Source organism: Falco rusticolus, chromosome 6 (genome assembly GCF_015220075.1).
Source record: "Falco rusticolus isolate bFalRus1 chromosome 6, bFalRus1.pri, whole genome shotgun sequence".
NCBI lineage: Eukaryota > Metazoa > Chordata > Aves > Falconiformes > Falconidae > Falco > Falco rusticolus.
This window is the reverse complement of record NC_051192.1, coordinates 66567889-66586232: the sequence shown is the minus strand read 5'-3', so window position 1 is coordinate 66586232 and position 18344 is coordinate 66567889. Positions and strand designations below refer to the sequence as shown.

Sequence of the window (18344 nt, the reverse complement as noted above, 5' to 3'; positions counted from 1 at the left end):
GGTCATGTAGAAAATCCGTATGTGAGAGAAGCCAACAGACAGGCTACCAAGCAACATGGGATTCTCAGTGTCCTGTTCTTCATGCAGCTAAGTAAACTTTGCTTCTGGAGAAAAAAAAGTTTATTTCTGAAGAAAAACAAATCACCCCACTGTCCTAACTTATGAAGGAGGTGGTAATGAACAAGAATATTTAACCACAAAAGGAAGAAAACAGGCACTTATCTACACTGTGCAATGCTCAAATCTATGTCACGTTTAGAATGTGTGTATTTAATAAAAAATATAGAATGATCGCTCATTTAACAAGGATTGTGCTCCAGATTTGAGTTTGTAACATCTTAAAAACTGAACACTCAAATGTCTTCTTAAAATACAATAAACAGACACTAAACAAAGCACACATTAATACACCCAAATCCACCTATATACAGACCTTCACAGCAATCTTGCCACATCCTGAGGTCCAGTTTAGGAATATCTTCACAGCTACTATATCCATGTGGGAATTCAGCCACCTTAAAGACATCATGTTGTACCCTGGTTATGTTGTCACCATTGTCACACAAAACTCTGGCAAGAGATGTCTGCTTGATCTGAGTGAGCTGAGCAGGTGTGAACACACCTGGGTTCTCATACCATAACCTGTAATCTCACAGAAAAGACAAGTTTGCTAGTGAAAAAAACCAAAACACAGTTTTCCAGAAATATTGCAATACTGTATTCAGAATGAAATTAATTGTTCCATAAATCCTGTTCTGAACTTTACATTGTATCTGAGGGACTGATCCAGATACCAAAATTTAAGCACTTGGCATCATACTGACAGTCTGAAAGGGTCAAAGTCTTGAACAAATCCTTTAATTTCTCTTCTACTCCCATTTTGATGTTTTGGGTATCTTTGGACATTTAGAAAGGCATGAGACTACAAAGTTTACAGTTCTTTTAGAGGCTTCAATTACCACAGATTTCATTCTCCAGGCAACTTCCCTATAGGTTTAGAAAAACTGATAGAGTTGCTGAGATTAGAAGAATGGTTAATCTATACCTAGTTTATTATCAAGATAAGCGAGATTGTTTAATTTACTAAAAAAATTCTATTTTGTAAAACTGTTTTTATACTAATTCAGGGACTTCTTAATATATACTCAGTTAATGTGTTATATTCAAGCAAGAAATGCTGTGGTTTCGAATAATACATTTTTCATACATAAAGAGCTAAAAGCCTGTTATCAATAGAAAATATAAATAATATAATATTATGAAAGCCAAGCCAGTGCTTGGAAAAGAAAACGTTTTAAATTACTGGCCGGATTTGAAAACATTTCACACTATTCTGTGATATCGTTCACATGTCTCAAAACTATAAAGTTATAATTCTATATTGATACTTTTTTCCACTTATTTAAAAAAAAAAAATAGTAGAAGGCTCTTTTAAACTTTATGAAAAATCAATAACAATTTTATACTAAACTTAGAGGATTGGTCAAAAAAATTTTCATTTTACCTACTTATTGTACCATTTTCATAAGCCACTGGACAGTGGCCGATGAAATTCGAAGTACTGGGATCAGAAAACCAGATTCTGAAATCTCCCTATTGACATGAAGCTAGGTTCCCTTCAAACATCACTCCTTTACTCTGCGGGCACATTTGTTTTGCATGCTGCTGGCAGTTTTGATCCTTCGCCTGTTGTAAAGGCCTTTCAAAGAAGCGAGAGTTGCTTTCATAATGTCTAATAATATTTTACTATTTGCTGGCATGTGGCTTCAAAGCATTTGTATTCTTTGGACAGCAGAATCTCATCTTCTAAGTATTGAATGTTTTCCTATAGTTTCTAAACATTGTTTCAGGAAAAAAAAAAGGGAATAAAACCAAAAAACAAACAACGCCCCCCCCCCCCCCCAACCAACCAAAAACCAACAACAAAACAAATAAAAAAACCAAAAGCTTTTGCTGGAAAAATGCAGATGCACACACACAAAAAAGCAGTACCATTATTCTCTTGTGACACAAATAGGTACTTCTCACCAGTAATCTGGAGCTCATACTGCATATATTTCTCAGTTTACTCCCTCTGCCTCCAGGCATGAGTTTTATGTTTCACAGCTTAATTTTTAAACAGATTTTATGTAAGAAAGTTATTGTTAAAAAAAGTATACAAAAAGGCTTGTGCTATTGACTACAGAAATAAAAGAAAAGCATTTGTACTATCTTGAGTAGCTAATGCAAATAACATTATCTAAAGTGAATCAAATCTAATTTCCTAATCCTTCCTGTTTCCCCTTCACTAGGATGGGACTAGTCAGCATAAGTCTTTTTACCCTCATGCCATGCTAGGTCACAAATCATGTTAAAATGAGGGAAATTTTGGTTTTCAGATTCTAAGTGAATGACCTTAAAGTATGAAAGGAGATCTAGCTTCTGTGACAACAGCAATGACTATTTTCTTACTTCAGGTACCATAGAAACTGAAACTGAGAAATTGCTCATGATGTGCATGTAAAGCAATTTGAGAACAATTATCAAATTGTCTTCTTTGTGATAACCTGTCTACTTAGTGCACAACCTGCTTGTACTGAAATACGTATACAGATTATATACACAGTGATACTTTTCCAACATATGCTTAAAGTAATGGAGATGGTGAAAGCGTCTTAAATACTACAATTCCTTTGCCAATAAAATAATTAAATAACAACGAAAGGAGATTAATAACATCCATTTTTCAGAAAGGTGAATGACTTAACTGGTAAAAGGAAGCATGTGTTGGCTGTGGTGCTTTTAGGAGGTCAGTGTGACATATTCACCATAAAAAGTAACAAACTTAAAAAATAAATTAATCATCACTTTTAACAATGTTTTCAACCTGCATTCTTTTTTTCTATTTTATATTAATATCATAATGAAAATAAAATGTATTTTGATTTGGAAACAAGACATCGCAATTGTTATTAAGCATCTTCAGTTCAAAATTAATTTTGGTTTCCATGGTATTTCAATTTACCTGTCTCCATCCCGAATACGTCTAAATTGTGTGCTTAATAGACACATCAAAGTTGGCCCCAGTCGGCTCCCTGGAACTAAGTCTTCCACCATTAGAGCAGGAAATAAGTCTATGTTCAGTGGGGAACCATACAACCTATGAATAAAAAATCACAAATATTTAATATCAAATATTTTACATTTACAAAATAACCAGTATGTGGTAAAACTTAAGGGCCGGGTATATGAACTACTTGTAGTAAAAATGACAGTGATAGTGCTACAACATTTGTGAACAGGCTGTGGGTGTATATGCAAGAAAGCCTGCAATGTAGGTTGTATATGTGATGTAACATCACAAGGGTCTGCAAGTTTACCCCACAATTTCCTTTCTCCTAGTAGCTTCCTTCTGGTTTTTTGAAACTTTCTTTTTCAATAGCTTCTCTTTCCTGCCCCTCTGTACTCTTTTTCTTTTACCATAGCTGAGACTAATCCTGTCTTTGATTTTTTGTAGATAAGCTAGCAGTGGTAGGTAGCTGAAGACTTATTTTCAAACACTGAAGATCTAAAGAAGAACAGGTTACTGGCAGTGAAGGATGTCCACATTCAAATACAGTGAATAATATTCCCATTTGTTTTAGTGTACAGAATGGATAGAACTGAACACAAATACTTGCATGAGATTGGTATTAAAGGTGACTTTACATTGAAATAATATTCATATTTAACAGCATTTATAAAACCAGACATTTCAAATTAATAATCTCATGAACACATACAGTATATATTAACTCTGTATTGTTCTCATTGTTCTCAGAGATGTAGAGGTGGAGATTGTCATCTATTCCCTGGTATGGATGGAAGTGTCTTAAAAAAAAATCCCTTTACCCCTTTCTTAACAAACATTGTCTTCCAGATGAGACATTTAGCTACTAATTTTGCATGCACATTTAGATAATTGAATATTTTTCTTCACCTCTGGCTCACCTGCTAAGTTTCTCCCTGATTTCAGGATTCTTAATTTCATTTTTCAGATCTTCAAAAGTCTGAGCTGAAGAAAGATTACAGTAAACTCTAAAATCATGGTAGGGAGGAATTCCATGATCTCTGCCTCTCTGAATATTCATAGCTGCCAGATCTAAAGCCACAGTACGTGCCATGGAGAAGAGTCTTTCTGTTAATTCTGTATTGAGTAATTGTGATGGGACACGCATCTTACCAGCAACACCAAACAATCCCCTTAGAAGTGGATCAATGCCTCCTTCATTTACAATCCGAAATGGAGAGAAGAATGCCTTATGAAGAGGTAGATGGCCTTGTGGAATAGGTTCAAAGTTTTCATCCAGTCGATACAGAAAAGGATTAATGAGTGTGTGACCAAACCTAAAAGCGGCAGTTGCAAACTCATTAGTTATGCCAGAATTAATACTGGGATCATAACCCTTATATTCGCCAAGCATCTTCATGCCTACCTCTCCAAAGATCTTAGGCAGCCAGTGGCTAAATGTTATGTGTTGCATTTCTGCACCAACAATTTTGCGTGTTTCGTGGTATATTGTGTCACCATCCCAGTGTGGATTGAGTTTCAGTAGCTCTGTGGCAATTCGGTTGTGCTCTCTAAACCACAATGTGTGGATGCTGGTAAGACCCAGCTGTTCGTTAGAACGCTGATCACCAGCTAAAAAGCAGGGAATTGGGCTCTCATTTTCATCTCTCATACATTCTGTTGGTGGGCCAGTAGCAAATGGAAGAAGCGGCTTGCCGGATCTCTGTACGATGCCCTGTCTCAGAAGACCCCTTTGACTTGCCAAGTCTCGGATTTCTAGTGCTTCGTGGTCTGAACTGCCATACACATTGGACGCGTCAATGTATGAAGTCAGCTGGTTGATCTGTTCTCGTGGGTACACAGAATTCATAAGAAGAGATGTCATGCCGCTTCCACAAACTGGACTGGAGCGTACAAAAAACATGCAGCGTGCACCATTTCGAACTCTGGGATCATTTGGTGGTATCATGATCGAAAAGCATGGAGGATCATTTGTACAAACCGAACTGCAATGCTGACCATCTGAAAACCTGGCCTCACTTAGGGCAGCTACGGTGAGGTCAAGGTCATGGTCAAGAAACTGACCCCACTGCATGAGCATGTGAGTGTACTGGTCATCAGGAGTTATTGTTTCTGTTCCGATCAGAGTAGTTGAAACCAAGCGAGGCATTGGGAGTGCATAGCCGTTAGAGAGCCTCTTGGGTTCAATTCCCCGAGGCAAATTAAATCCATTTTCGTAAACTGACTTTAACAGACGTTCAAAGGCTGTCAGAGAAGCGCCCCACATGGGATGCTGAAGGTTGTTACATGTTCCATCATGTGTCCTGTACTTCTGGTGGAAGCACATATCTGAGCAGTTGTTCACTCGTCGATGGGCTGTACAGCCCGAGAGGTTAGCTATCAGATTCAAGTACTGTGGGGATACAAGGTCATTATAGTGATAACCTGAAACCGGAAGAGAGACAGAGAGAAAAATCAAAGACTTCATAGAATCATAGACGCCACAGATCACGAATTTATTTGAAATGTTATTTCATCACATTTCTCACCAGATTAAATATCCCTATTGTTTAAAAATAACAATACAATAATAATCACATATGTATATTAGAGCATTAGGTCATTTGAACAACAACTATTAGGTCAGGAGGGAACCTTGTAAAACACCAAATCAAGTAAAACTTCTGCAAAATGTTCACAAAAGGTCACTTAAGAAAGCAGAGATATTTTCAGAAATAACAGCCTCATATTGAGACAAATGGGAAATTGTCCCCATGTTAGGAAAAGTATTTTAAGAACTGTCTGTAGCATTTACATGGATTTCAAGACTTTATCTTTTGAGACTTGATAATTTACTGAACATTACTATTTTGTTTTGCTTTGTTACAGCACAAGTTGCAGAATTTCAAGAAAAAAAAAAAAGAAAAAGAACAAAAACCACAAAGGAAAATAACCACAAGCAATATAGCTAAACAGAGGAGTGATCTCTAGGACAAGTGGTGTGGAGTAACTCACATTACCCAGGACTAGTGTCTAAAGAAAACTGGTGGTTTGTGTAACACTTGGCACAGGTTTCCTATGCAATCCACTCCATTCACCTCTGGGACTACAACATACTTCCTGCATTTTTTTCTCAGTTCATAGAAAAATAGTATACACAAAATATATACTGTAATTCATTAGAATTATGCTTTTATAACTTCAAACTAAAGGCTATGTGTTGCATGATCTCTGCTGTGGTATGACAACATGTGGAAGGATTGAAGACCGTAAGGCCTCCTAGTACAGTGCTGAGTGACTGCAAATCACAGGTCAGGCTGTGCCTTGTCCATTCTGCCTACTAGGAGTCATTCTGAAAATTATTTTTTCTTAAGACACATTTGGGCTTCATTGCAGGGGAAAAGTCATTAGTTCAGGCTGTATCTACATTATCAACTTGTGTAGACCAACAGAAGAATGTAGAGTGAAATTTTTGATGCTGAGAAAGACATTCCTACTTTATCCATTATGCAATAGGAACGGGTTTCCTTTAGAAGAGCTTTACTTTTTTGTCCTGGACTGCATGTGGCCTTGGGTTGGAAAAGAACTCACAATGTTCAAGAACATACACAACCTAAACCAAAGCACAGTAAGTGAGGACAACTGGGAGATTAATTTCGCCCTGCTGATAGAAAGCACACCTTGGGTGATTAATGGATATACAACGTGGATGAGCAAGGTTCCATGATCCAGGAGGCAGCCCAAGAGTCAATCAAGAGGTTGAGTACTTGGCAGTGCAGATATACTGTTAGCTAACTAGGAACCATCATACACCACCATGATTCCTGATCTGGAAAGCTTGCAGTTATGAATAAAACCAAAAAAGCAGAATAAAGGCAGAAGAAAAAAACAAAATGAGTGAGTGTACAGTGGTACCGTGTTCCCACAGGCTCGCAGGGTTCCCACCATGATGATAATCACTCAGGAATATGAACTGAATGCAGTTTTGCAAGAAGTCAGTGCAGGCTAACTGCATACAGTCAGGACTAAAAGGAACATTTCCTGAACTCAGTTCCAGCGTGCCTTCAAAGACACTAACCTTCATCTACATTCAACACATAAATGTGGGCTAGACACGTTGGTGCTTTGCCAATTTCTACAACGCAGAGCAATTCCAAACCAACCACCTAAAACCCCTCTTTATCTTTGCCTTTAAAGGGACTGGATTGCTCATAGCTGCTCAGCTGGGACAGGACCTGTGCTAAAGGATCTATGTTTTCTCAGCCTCAGGCTACATGTACCCCGCATGGTTTACAAGTCAAAGCAAAGATATTAGAGATCTGCTACTTGCATTAGGCAAAACTAACCTGTTTCTGTGGACATATATAAATTATTTTACAAAATACTCCAGATAGGAAAAAGAAAAACCACAGAGCTAAACCAGTGCCACTGGGTAATGCAGCAAAAAACACTCTTTTAATACGTGGGCTAGTTTAGGGCAGTTTAATTCTAAGACTACACTCAAAAAACTTATCTTCTTTATAACAACACTCCTCCTTAATTTATCTTCATTCATCACTGCGTTCTTTCCTTATGATTATTCTTCATGCAGTCTTTACATAAACATTTGTCTCTTGTGGTTATCCTGGTTGCCATCCACATTTCTGCAATCAAGTTGTGAGCAAAGCTCGACTATGAATGTTTTGGGTGGAATGACTTTCATTACTAATTTAAAATAAATGTTCAGCTTCTCTGTTTAGAAGTTCACGTGGGATGCAATTTCTTATCTATGGATTAAATCTGATGGTATTCTGAGGAGACTGGAGGCTGCCATAAATGTCAATCTCAGACCCTTAATTACCTCTCCCATTGTAGGCACCAACTCTGTCTCTGCTTTATAAAAATGTGAGGTGCTGAGCATTTCCAGTACTTAGAAGCTGGCTAGCTCAGTTCACAGTAATATTAACTGTATTATTTTTTTCAAGCTGCAAGATGTTTCAGAGTCATAGAAATATTGATTAGAAAGGACCTCTTACCCAGACCAAGCTCCTGCTTAAAGCAAAGCTGCCTCCAGCACTGGATCAGGTTCAGGTGTATCCCCTGTCTAGCAGGCTTGAAAACCTCCAAAGACTGAGACTCTTCAGCCTTTCTGGGTAAGCTGTAGTGCTGCACTGGCCTCCTAGTGAGAAACTGTTACCCAACATCCAGTCTGAACCTCCCAAGCAGCAACTTGTGGCCATTCCCCTTATTATACAGTATGGTACTACAAAGGAGAATTTGTCTTCATAGTCCTTCCTTGGGATATTCCAAGATTTTACATTTTAATAAGTCTCTGAATGGGAAATTGTCAAGTTTCTCAAGTGTTCCCAATGCAAAAGTGCTAAATAACACCTTTCATTGGGCTCTGCATTTTGCAATAAAACCAAATAAGGACAAATATGAGTATTAAAATATGAGCATTAGGCTATTTAAATGAAAGCAGATTTCTTTTACTATTCAAGTTTCTCTAAAAGCCAGGTTTCTGTGGATTTTGTAGGGCTGAGAAGCAAGCTATTGTTGTGAACAGAAATTCCAGCATCACGGGAAGTTGCCTGATTTTGTGTTCTTTAATTTGTATGCTTTAATGCCAATTTTTTGTAAACTTTAGGGGATTGAATTCCACATTACAAATCCTAGAGAAATGCAGCCGAGTAATTCTCACACATCAGATTTCATATATTCCTAGTATTATATTTAATGCGCTTGCATATGCATCTAATCAGAAAACCAAAATAAATGAGGTTCCTCTTACAAAACACAAGCCTTCAAAGAATTTTGAAGAAGTTTCTGTGGTAAACTAGTAATCACAAATTATTTACTCAGCTCTAATACTGAGTAGCAAGCTCCTTTCACTAAAAAATACTGCTGTACTCCACAAAGCTTGCAGAACAAACACTTACCTAGTTCACAGTCAAAGTTAAAGTTTCTGGAAGTTATAATAAATACTCAATTATAAACATCAAAAAGAACATAATAAGTACAAATATTTCCTCTAGATTTTCAGAGTAGCTTTTGGCTACGTCTCAAGTCTCAAGAGCTCTCCTAAAACTATCATTATTTCCAAATGCTTCAGTCCTATGTCTCAAGCCTATCCACATACATATCTATACACATTAGCGGCATATGCTCCAGCTGGACCTCATGAATTTGTACTTGGACTTCAATAACTAAAGGTAGAAATATTAAACCTCAGATTTTTCTGCTATTTATAAAAAGCAGCAAAAACTGTATTTCTCATTACATCAGATCAGTGTTAAAGTAAACAATTAGCTTAGTTTGACAAACACTTCAAGAATGAGTAGCAAATAATTCTTTGAATAATATTGTGGTATGTGAAGAAGCTTTGGTTCATAAAGTACACAAATGCTTCTTGTTATATCATCATTTCTTTTTGCCAAGGCACGCCAACACTAAATAGCTTTACTTAAAGAAACACGAATAAAATACTGATCGTTTTTAATACACAACAGTCTGTTCTGCTATGAAACAATGGTCCTAATGAATTAACAAGCAGGATGCATTATGCATTTCCATTATACTAAATTTGACCAGCAGAAGAATCTGAACACGATTTTTTCCCCTAATATGTCAACATGAGGAAAAATAAAACCACTCTACTTGGACAGCTCAGAGTTACACTGCAATGTAGCAATGTGCAAACCAAGGACTGAATTGGGCAAACACATATATTTGGTAAAGTTTTGCAAAGTCATATACTCCACTGATTTCAATGTAATGATTCTGCAGTTGAGACCCAGACTTGGAAAATAAATGTCTCTTGATGTATAATGACTTAAGAAGGCAAATACACTTCAACACAGAAAAACAAAGAAAGATTACTGACTTGTTCCATTCAGGTCAACCATTAGACCATCTTGTACATGATCTTGAATAAGCTGTAATGTCCTTTCAAATATTTCCCCAGCTCTTGCTTGTTCAACAGTGTATGGATCCCTTGGATATCGAAATAAGGCTAGCAAATCATTTGGAGAACGAGGACGACTGACAGATAATTTGAAAAAAATAGTGAGTGTACACAGGAATTACAAAATAACAATACTACATAAATCATGTAAGTGTTCAGCAAGGAGATTAGTACGTACCTTGGTTACTCATCTCAAAATGGAAGGCAAACAAACAAAAAAGTTTAATAATAAAATATTAAACATTTAGTAGCAATTAAACATTTAGTAGCCTTTTAATACACATTATCTCAGTAGAAAAACTGTTGCAGTGAATAGACATCTCAACAGGAGTGTTTAAACAATAGGAATCCTTACATGTTAAACTGTTAGTATTCCCAGAACTAACCAGATGTTAACAATGTCATTTAAATAATAAAATAGCTTCCTGATTAAAAAAATCTTCCATTATTTTTAGTATATACAAAATTAATTTTGACTTCTCACTATATAAAAAAAAAAAAAAAAGTAGTGGATACCTGTCAAACAGATGTGTACGTGTTGAATTTATTGCTCTGTCAACAGTTGCAATTGCTTCCACAATCGATGTCTGTACAAAAGGATCTCCATTTCGGCTGACATTAGGCACTATAGAAAAAGGAATTCACATGTTATTGCAAAAATGGCCACACACAAAAAGATACTACAATAAAACAGAGTCTAGACACGACATCATTTTAGTTGTGCAAAGTAAACTCCTGTTCTTTAAGCATTAGTTAGTCCAAATATAGACATCTTAACCATTCTGGAACTGTATCAAAGCATACACAGTAGAGTAAAATTCATTTAAAACAGAAGTTAACATAAGTTTAAAAGTCAGCTTGCTTATAAATCTAAAACAAAAAAAAGGACAAATGCATACAGCACTTAAGTGTCCATTAATTAGTCCTACAATTTCAAGTAAAAAAGACCAAAGAAAAAAACCAATTATTCTTCAGGGTTTTTTTTCCGGTGTGGTGTAATATCATCTTTTAGGTGTTGTTATCAAGAACCTGACCCATAGCCACTGAAATCAATGCAAGTATTCCCTCTGATTTCAATTAGTACAGAATTAAATGCAAGAATTTTAACGGTTTACAGGAATGTGCTACAAGTGGAAAATAGTGACAGACTTAGTTTGCCTTTTAGAACACATGCACCACATAAGTTCCAGAAGGCTTCAGGGGAAAAGAAAAAAAGAAAAAAACCACACCAAAAATACTAAAAAGAAGAAAAAACCCACAGAAACTTATATATTCCCAAATGACTACAGTAAACTAACAATGTTCCTCTCCTGAGCTCAGCCTAGTAAGCAACACACATTAATTTTAAAGGGCTATAAATATTTTATATATTTTGATCACTGCTTTGTTTTCTACTTTAAAATTATTCAGCATTTTATTAGTACATTAAAAATCACATGCTTAAAAGCTCTTTAACGACTCTGCATAATACTGGAAACTCAGTAAAGCATAGTTCCATTCATCTGCCTTTTTATACGGTACTCAGTTGCAGCTGGATGTTTGTACAAAGTATCTAGGGCTAATAACCTTCCTTTCGGTCTAAACCAAGAACTACCAGATCCAGGGGCAACAGCTAACAATTTCCAGAGTGTGTTTAGATTGGAGAAGTCACACAGGAAGAAGGGTAAAGCAGGGAAAAAGTCCAAAGCAAATACACTGGAATAAAATCAGCAGATGTACAAAATCAGCTGACATAAAACCCGTTGTTTGCAAGCTTTTCATGACTTTTTTTTCTTTCCTAAGCAATATTTCATTATTCCTTCATAACTGGCAGCTTAAGCTGTGTCTATATGAGTTTCAGGGTCTAGACCTGGGTAATCAAACTTAACCATCTACACAATCAAACAAAACAGTCCTTGGCACTCCATAGCTGTGGCTGAAGCCCCTTTCTCTTCCCTGTGGCCACCTGCCTTGGGCCGCTGACAGCATATTTCCAGCATCCAAAACAAGCTGACCCTTTCCCACAGTGCCTAATGGCAATAGTACTTGATCTGTCCTAATTGCCTACTGTCCTTGCTTGACAGCTTCACTTTCATAACCATACAAAAACATTCAGATAAGCTAATTAAAGAGAAACATTTACAGGTTTGCTACCCTCATCTCAGTTGTTTCAGGGAGTGCCTGTGTGCCATGAACCATCTTAATACTGCAACATTGCAGACTAAAAATCCAGTGGCTGCTTACCTTCCCTAGTGCTGTCTACAATAGATGCAATATCGGTGTTCACTTTAGGTAAGTGTTTTGCAGAGCTATCCTGATACACATGGCCTGAATCATAAAACTTGGTCAGATATTAATCATACTGTACTTCATTTTTGTATAGACTATTTGCTGCCAGCAGTTCTCTTTTTAGGCTGATAAATATGAAAAGTTAAAGTCCCTGCAAGCCTTTCACACAACACCTTTTTCCCAGGGCTGGGGAGTGGCAGAAAAAAATGGCAATATTGTTAAGCAACAACTTAATCCACACACATCCCACTTTACATTTGAGCCAGAGACTTTCACAAAACAACAGAAAAGGACAGAAGAAAATGGCAAAAGAAAACATCTTTAAAATAATATCAAACATGACCAGCAAAACCTGCCTTCTATACACTTACCTTTCTTCTGTCTCAATGTTAAGAAGATTTTTATGCATTCATAAAACATTAACAGAAAAGCAGACATGCAAGTTTTTAGGCATTTCTAGCTATACCATCATTAATACTATCCAGATAGCAAGTATCCAGTACTTATAATCTGTCCGCTTGTCCTCCTTGCTTTTCTGACAGCTTCATTTTTATAGCAACCATAGATAAAATGTATCTGACATCACACTAGTTTTAAGGAGAAACATCATGTAGATGAATGCAGAATAATCAAGGATAATTTCACTAATTTTAGGTTTAATGATGCCACAATTTATGGGAAAAAAAAAAAAAACAACCCAAACACATTACAATTAAATACTGCAGATCAGCTAGCACCAAGTTTTGCAGTTTGCTAATTCCAGCAGATGAGAATGAGCAGTTGACATCTGCACTAAGTGAATGCAACTGGTTTCCACTGGAGTTGTAGTTCAATTCATGGTTTCACTTCACAGAGCTCTTACTGATTTGAGATCTGGCTAATATTTTTTATTAAAATAAAATACAAACAAACAAATAAAAAACCCCAACAACAACAAAAAAAACCAAACAAAAAACCCAAAACCACACACAGACACTATTTTTCCTCTCAGAAATCATCCTTATAGACTGAAGAAATACTATTTTTGATAGAGAAGGGGTTACACTGATACTCCACTAAAAGCAACTTAGGCCAGGGAACATCACAGTTTTATTGATACCCCAGGGGTCCAGTCCTGTCCAGCTGATTCATCAGTGCCCTGGATGAAGGGACAGAGTGTCCCCTCAGCACGTTTGCTGGTGACACAGCACTGGGAGGAGTGGCTGAGACCCCAGCAGGCTGCGCTGCCATTCAGCGAGACCTGGGCAGGCTGGGGAGCTGGGCGCAGAGGGACCTCATGGAGTTCAGCAAAGGCAAGTGGAGGGTCCTGCCCCTGGGCAGGAATAACCCCCCGCACCAGTACAGGCTGGGGCTGGCCTGCTGGGAGGCAGCTCTGCGGGGAAGGGCCTGGGAGCTCTGGTGGGCAGCAAGATGCCCATGGGCCAGCAGTGTGCCCTGGTGGCCAAGGCCAGTGGGACCCTGGGGTGCATCAGGAGGATCATGGCCAGCAGGTGGAGGGAGGTGATCCTGCCCCTCTGCTCTGCCCTGGTGAGGCCGCATCTGGGGTGCTGTGTCCAGTGCTGGGCTCCCCAGTTCTAGAGAGACTGGGAACTGCTGAAGAGGGCCCAGCGGAGGGCTACGAGGATGATGAGAGGACTGGAGCATCTCCCTCGTGAGGGAAGGCTGAGAGAGCTGGGCCTGTTTAGCCTGGGGAAGACAAAACTCAGGGGGAATCTTTCCAATGCCTACAGATACTTTAAGGGCAGGTGCCAAGAGGATGGGGCTGGGCTCTTTTCAGTGGTGCCCAGTGACAAGACAAGGGGAAATGGGCACAAACTGCAACACAGGCAGTTCCACCTGAATATGAGAAAGAACTTCTTTCCTTTGAGGGTGCCAGAGCCCTGGCACAGGCTGCCCAGAGAGGCTGTGGAGTCTCCTTCTCTGGGGACATTCAAAACCTGCCTGGACACGATTCTGTGCAACCTGGTCTGGAACAACCTGCTTTAGCAGGAGGTTGGACTAGATGATCTCCAGAGGTGCCTTCCAACTCCAGCCATCCTGTGATTGATATCATGGTAATCAATACTTTAGAAAAATCACTGATACATATTTATAAATTTAGTAAACAAAATAGCAAACAGATGACATAACACTGGGAAGTAATATCCAATATGTTAAAGAAATCACTGCTCAGTACTCATTTTCCAATGATACAAAAATACTATGTCATATTTTCTACTGAACACCCCCCACTCCCCCAGTCTTCCTTCAAATTTTCCATCAAAATTAGTCTGAAAAATCAACATTTTTATTCAATAAGTCTGAAAAGCATTAGGGTCAGTCTGTATAATATAGTTATTTCCTTATCCTCTTTGGCTGCTTTATTACCAATTATTAAGTATTAATAATTGATTACTATTTGCCATAATTACTTTTAAATAATTAGAATAATCTCAAATATACTCCTTTTCTTTCTATTTTCTCCTTTAGCTTCTTAAGATCATTATGACTTTCCTGAATTCTTTCACAACAGCTGCAGCTTAATTTTCAACCAAGTGCTGTAAATGCTCCTTTAAAGACACCACAAGACTTTTTGTCAATTTATCCCTAAAGATTAGCGTGTGTATTGAACTAGCAAATTCTAATAGGTCCAAATAATGTCTCAAGAGGCAAGTAGTATGACTAACTGGAGCCCAAATCATTGTTTGTTTTGAAGCTTAAATCCTAGAGACATTTCAGCTGACATATTCCCATCTTACTCACGTCTATGCAGATAATTGCCTGAATTAATATTAAAAAAAAGAAAAAATATGATTATGGGAGAATAGAATATGAATAAAAGAAAAAATTTCACATTTGATTAACTTCTTTGTTTACTTACAAATTAAGCAATTGGAATAAAACTATAATCTAATTCATACCTCTGATTCATACACCTTACCATTAACACTAAGCACCATACTAACAGAGGAGTATCCTATGGTATTCCGGGCAACACATTCATATCGGCCTTCATCAGCTGTTCCAACATCGCGAATGGTAAGAAATCCCTCTGGACTAACATGAAACTTTCCACTCTCAGTTACCTGTACTCCATCCTGCAGCAAAGCACAACGTTTCGTTATTCTAAACACCCTTTGTTTTCAAAGCTGAATTTTTGCCATCTTTTTTCTCTTCTATTTTTACATTTTATTTTTTATTTGTATGTTGTAGGCCAAGTACTAGTCAAATTGATTTAGATAAACTTACATTAAAAACTCACACACTTATGTTGACAGGAAGACTTGCATGTGCTTCTAAATTGTACAGTCTATTTAGTTTTCAAAATACTCATTATTATAAATCAAAGTATTTTAATAGTCATAGGTCCTCATCAAAAAAATTTAAGACCCTAAAATAAGACAGCACCTCTTGAGAACATGTATATTTGGTTTTACTCAAAGTTAACCAACCAAAAAAAATCTCAAAGAGCTTTTATGTATCAATTCTTCATGCACTATGCATTTAGAAGCTGTTCAAGGTACGTTAAAGTACATTTTCTAATGCTCGCCAACTGAAGATGATCATAAGGAAAATTGAAGATCAATATTAGCGACTCATTAATTAACTGGGAGCTCTGCTAATAAATCTGACTAATAGTTTGACATAACTATTGCACCAATGGAAATCAAAGTGAGAGAGGCTACCAAAGAGTTACCAAAACATGTCCTGGTTGAAGTGTCAACAGTGCCAAAGGGCTCAGCAACACAGTATTTTTCATTGTTTTATATCTATAGTATCATTGAAAGTGTGAAAATTAAAACCAGATTCACACAGAACTGTTACTAAAATACATAGGCCTTTTAAAGGCATACCTTATGAGTTTTAGCTGGTCCATATAATAATTTGTATAACCATATAATTTTATATATATATATAAAATTAAGGTTTCATACCCATATACATCTGATTGACCTTCAGGTAATGATTTCAGACACCACAGCAAGCAATAATTTAACAATGTGCACTTTAAATAGCTAGTTCTGAAGAGATGGAAAGGATGTTGCCTTTCCGCAACAACTGCACATATAACTAGTACCTTATTCCATGTAATTACTGGCTCTGGCTCTCCTTGAGCACTGCATGGGATCTGCACATTTGTGCCCACCTCCACTGTCATGTCACTGGGAACACTGGCAAATACAGGAGTCACTAAAAAAAAAACAAATGATACATTGACAAGATATGAAATACCACTTGTGCAAAAGACTGTCTAAAGAAAGGTCAACACTGCTTAATTTTTTAAGTTACCCAACATTTCTTAATCTACAATCCTATTCTGTCTGCAAGTTTTTAGTTGCTTACAAGTTTGTGTTAGAGATAAAAGCCCTTATTCTTGAAGTCTGCTTCAGGGTGATAATTTTAAGTACTTTTAACTTCCAACAAAACAGGCTAGTAGGTACCAAAAACTCTTCAGTTCAATAAATTAAAAAGAATTTCTGTAAATACCTAAATGTGAACAAAATCACCAGAATTAATATCTCATCAATTTCTGACAATTTTTTAAGTTTTAGTTTTTTAATTAGCAACAATTAGATGATAAAAGCAAAACTTCCATAAGTCATTCAACTGTGATGCCCTCAGCCTGACTTGCAGAGGTGCTGCCTTCACAGAGCTCTTATCCCATTGACACCAAGGAGCCCTTATCCTTAAAACATGAAAACATCACCTTCAATTTTAAGGACACAGGGTACAGTTACCTAAGTCCAGTGTGAAGAAATTAAAGCATTTTTTAATCTTAATTTCTTTCAAATCCAGATTGATATCCAACACAACCATCATGAGAAGCACATACAAGATCACGAAGACATTAAGGATTGTATTTCTGCTGTAACATACCAGTATTTTGCGGAGAGTGGGAGGAGGCTGTGCTTTTACAGAGCAGTGTAATAAATGCCACAAGAAATGCTTTGTAATTAAACATTTAATCTCCTTGAATTTAATTAAACACTAAAGCACTTAACTAAATTATAAATCATAATATTCTAATTAGGTCTAGAAGTAGCTTGCTTAGAATTTACTTGAAGAAAAGCGTAAGAAAAATGGAGTAGGTTTTTTTTTTTCTGTGCCAGCTTATTTTAAGTATAGGGAATGACTTTTCATCATGAAGGTCATTCACCTGTTGTAAAATAAAGCATCCTCTTTCTGGACATCAAAATATTATGTTAATAACACTATTTAGTTAACAACACAGAGACTTTTAAAGAACTGGTCTTTTCACAGAACAGGGTATTTTTCCAAGCATAAGAATACTGTCATCTTCAAAGCAAACCTCCATTCTTTCAAAGAGAAGTAAACCTCTTTCACAGAAAAATACTCTGTACAAATACTAATAAGTATTCATACATGTTATTTATTAAAAAACACCTGGAATCTATACATATACTCAAAAACAATGATCAGAAATGTGAAATGTTAGCAATATGCTGAACAGCAGGATTTTTAAACAACAAAAGGCATAGCCTCATTCTAACAAGCTTTTATCAAAAAAGGCCATGCGTAGTTGTAAGCTTACGTAGTCTCCACATGACTTTGAACAAAGTCTATCAGGGCACACCGTCCCACATGCTCAATTTATAAAAACTAATAAACCAACTTATAATTCAAAACCACCATTTAGAATCATTGTAAAATGCAGGGAAAGTCCTGAAGAAAAACCCAAGCACTATTCAAGCTCTGTTTCAAAGGTTTTTTTGACTCTGAACAAAGGTAAACTACTTCATATTAATATTTTGTGCTATCAAAGATAATTGACCTTACATTTTAGGGGGAGGAAACATTGAACACAGTACTGTGTGTTTTAGTGTAAGCTTAAATCTTCTTCTCCCCCCTCCCCCTGCCAGTAGCCATACATTGAGAACATACCTCTAGGCTGTACAGTAAGGTATACGACAATTCGTTGCGATCCAATAATGTTGACTGCTTGGCATTCGTACTGTCCCTGGTCATGCAGAGCAACCCTAGAAATCCTTAGAGTTCCAGAGGATAGAACTAAGTGTCTTCTGTCAACAGACAACTGGCCTCCTGAAACAGAGCAACAGCATTTGCTATTTACAGCAGTGCAGAATGAAGTTCTTCTGTGTCAGA

At 37.0% G+C, this 18344-nt stretch overlaps 1 protein-coding gene across 1 annotated transcript in view; it reads right to left on the bottom strand.

The window, feature by feature from the left end:
- PXDN (peroxidasin) overlaps positions 1-18344 on the bottom strand; it is a 90338-nt gene that overhangs the window by 15535 nt on the left and 56459 nt on the right. The window contains exons 12-19 of the mRNA XM_037391973.1: positions 18123-18281; positions 16297-16409; positions 15160-15316; positions 10488-10596; positions 9891-10048; positions 3970-5473; positions 3005-3139; positions 434-642 (exon numbers count right to left, since the gene is read on the bottom strand). Coding sequence (XP_037247870.1) covers positions 434-642; positions 3005-3139; positions 3970-5473; positions 9891-10048; positions 10488-10596; positions 15160-15316; positions 16297-16409; positions 18123-18281 — 2544 coding nt within the window. The remainder of the gene's footprint in view (positions 1-433; positions 643-3004; positions 3140-3969; positions 5474-9890; positions 10049-10487; positions 10597-15159; positions 15317-16296; positions 16410-18122; positions 18282-18344) is intronic.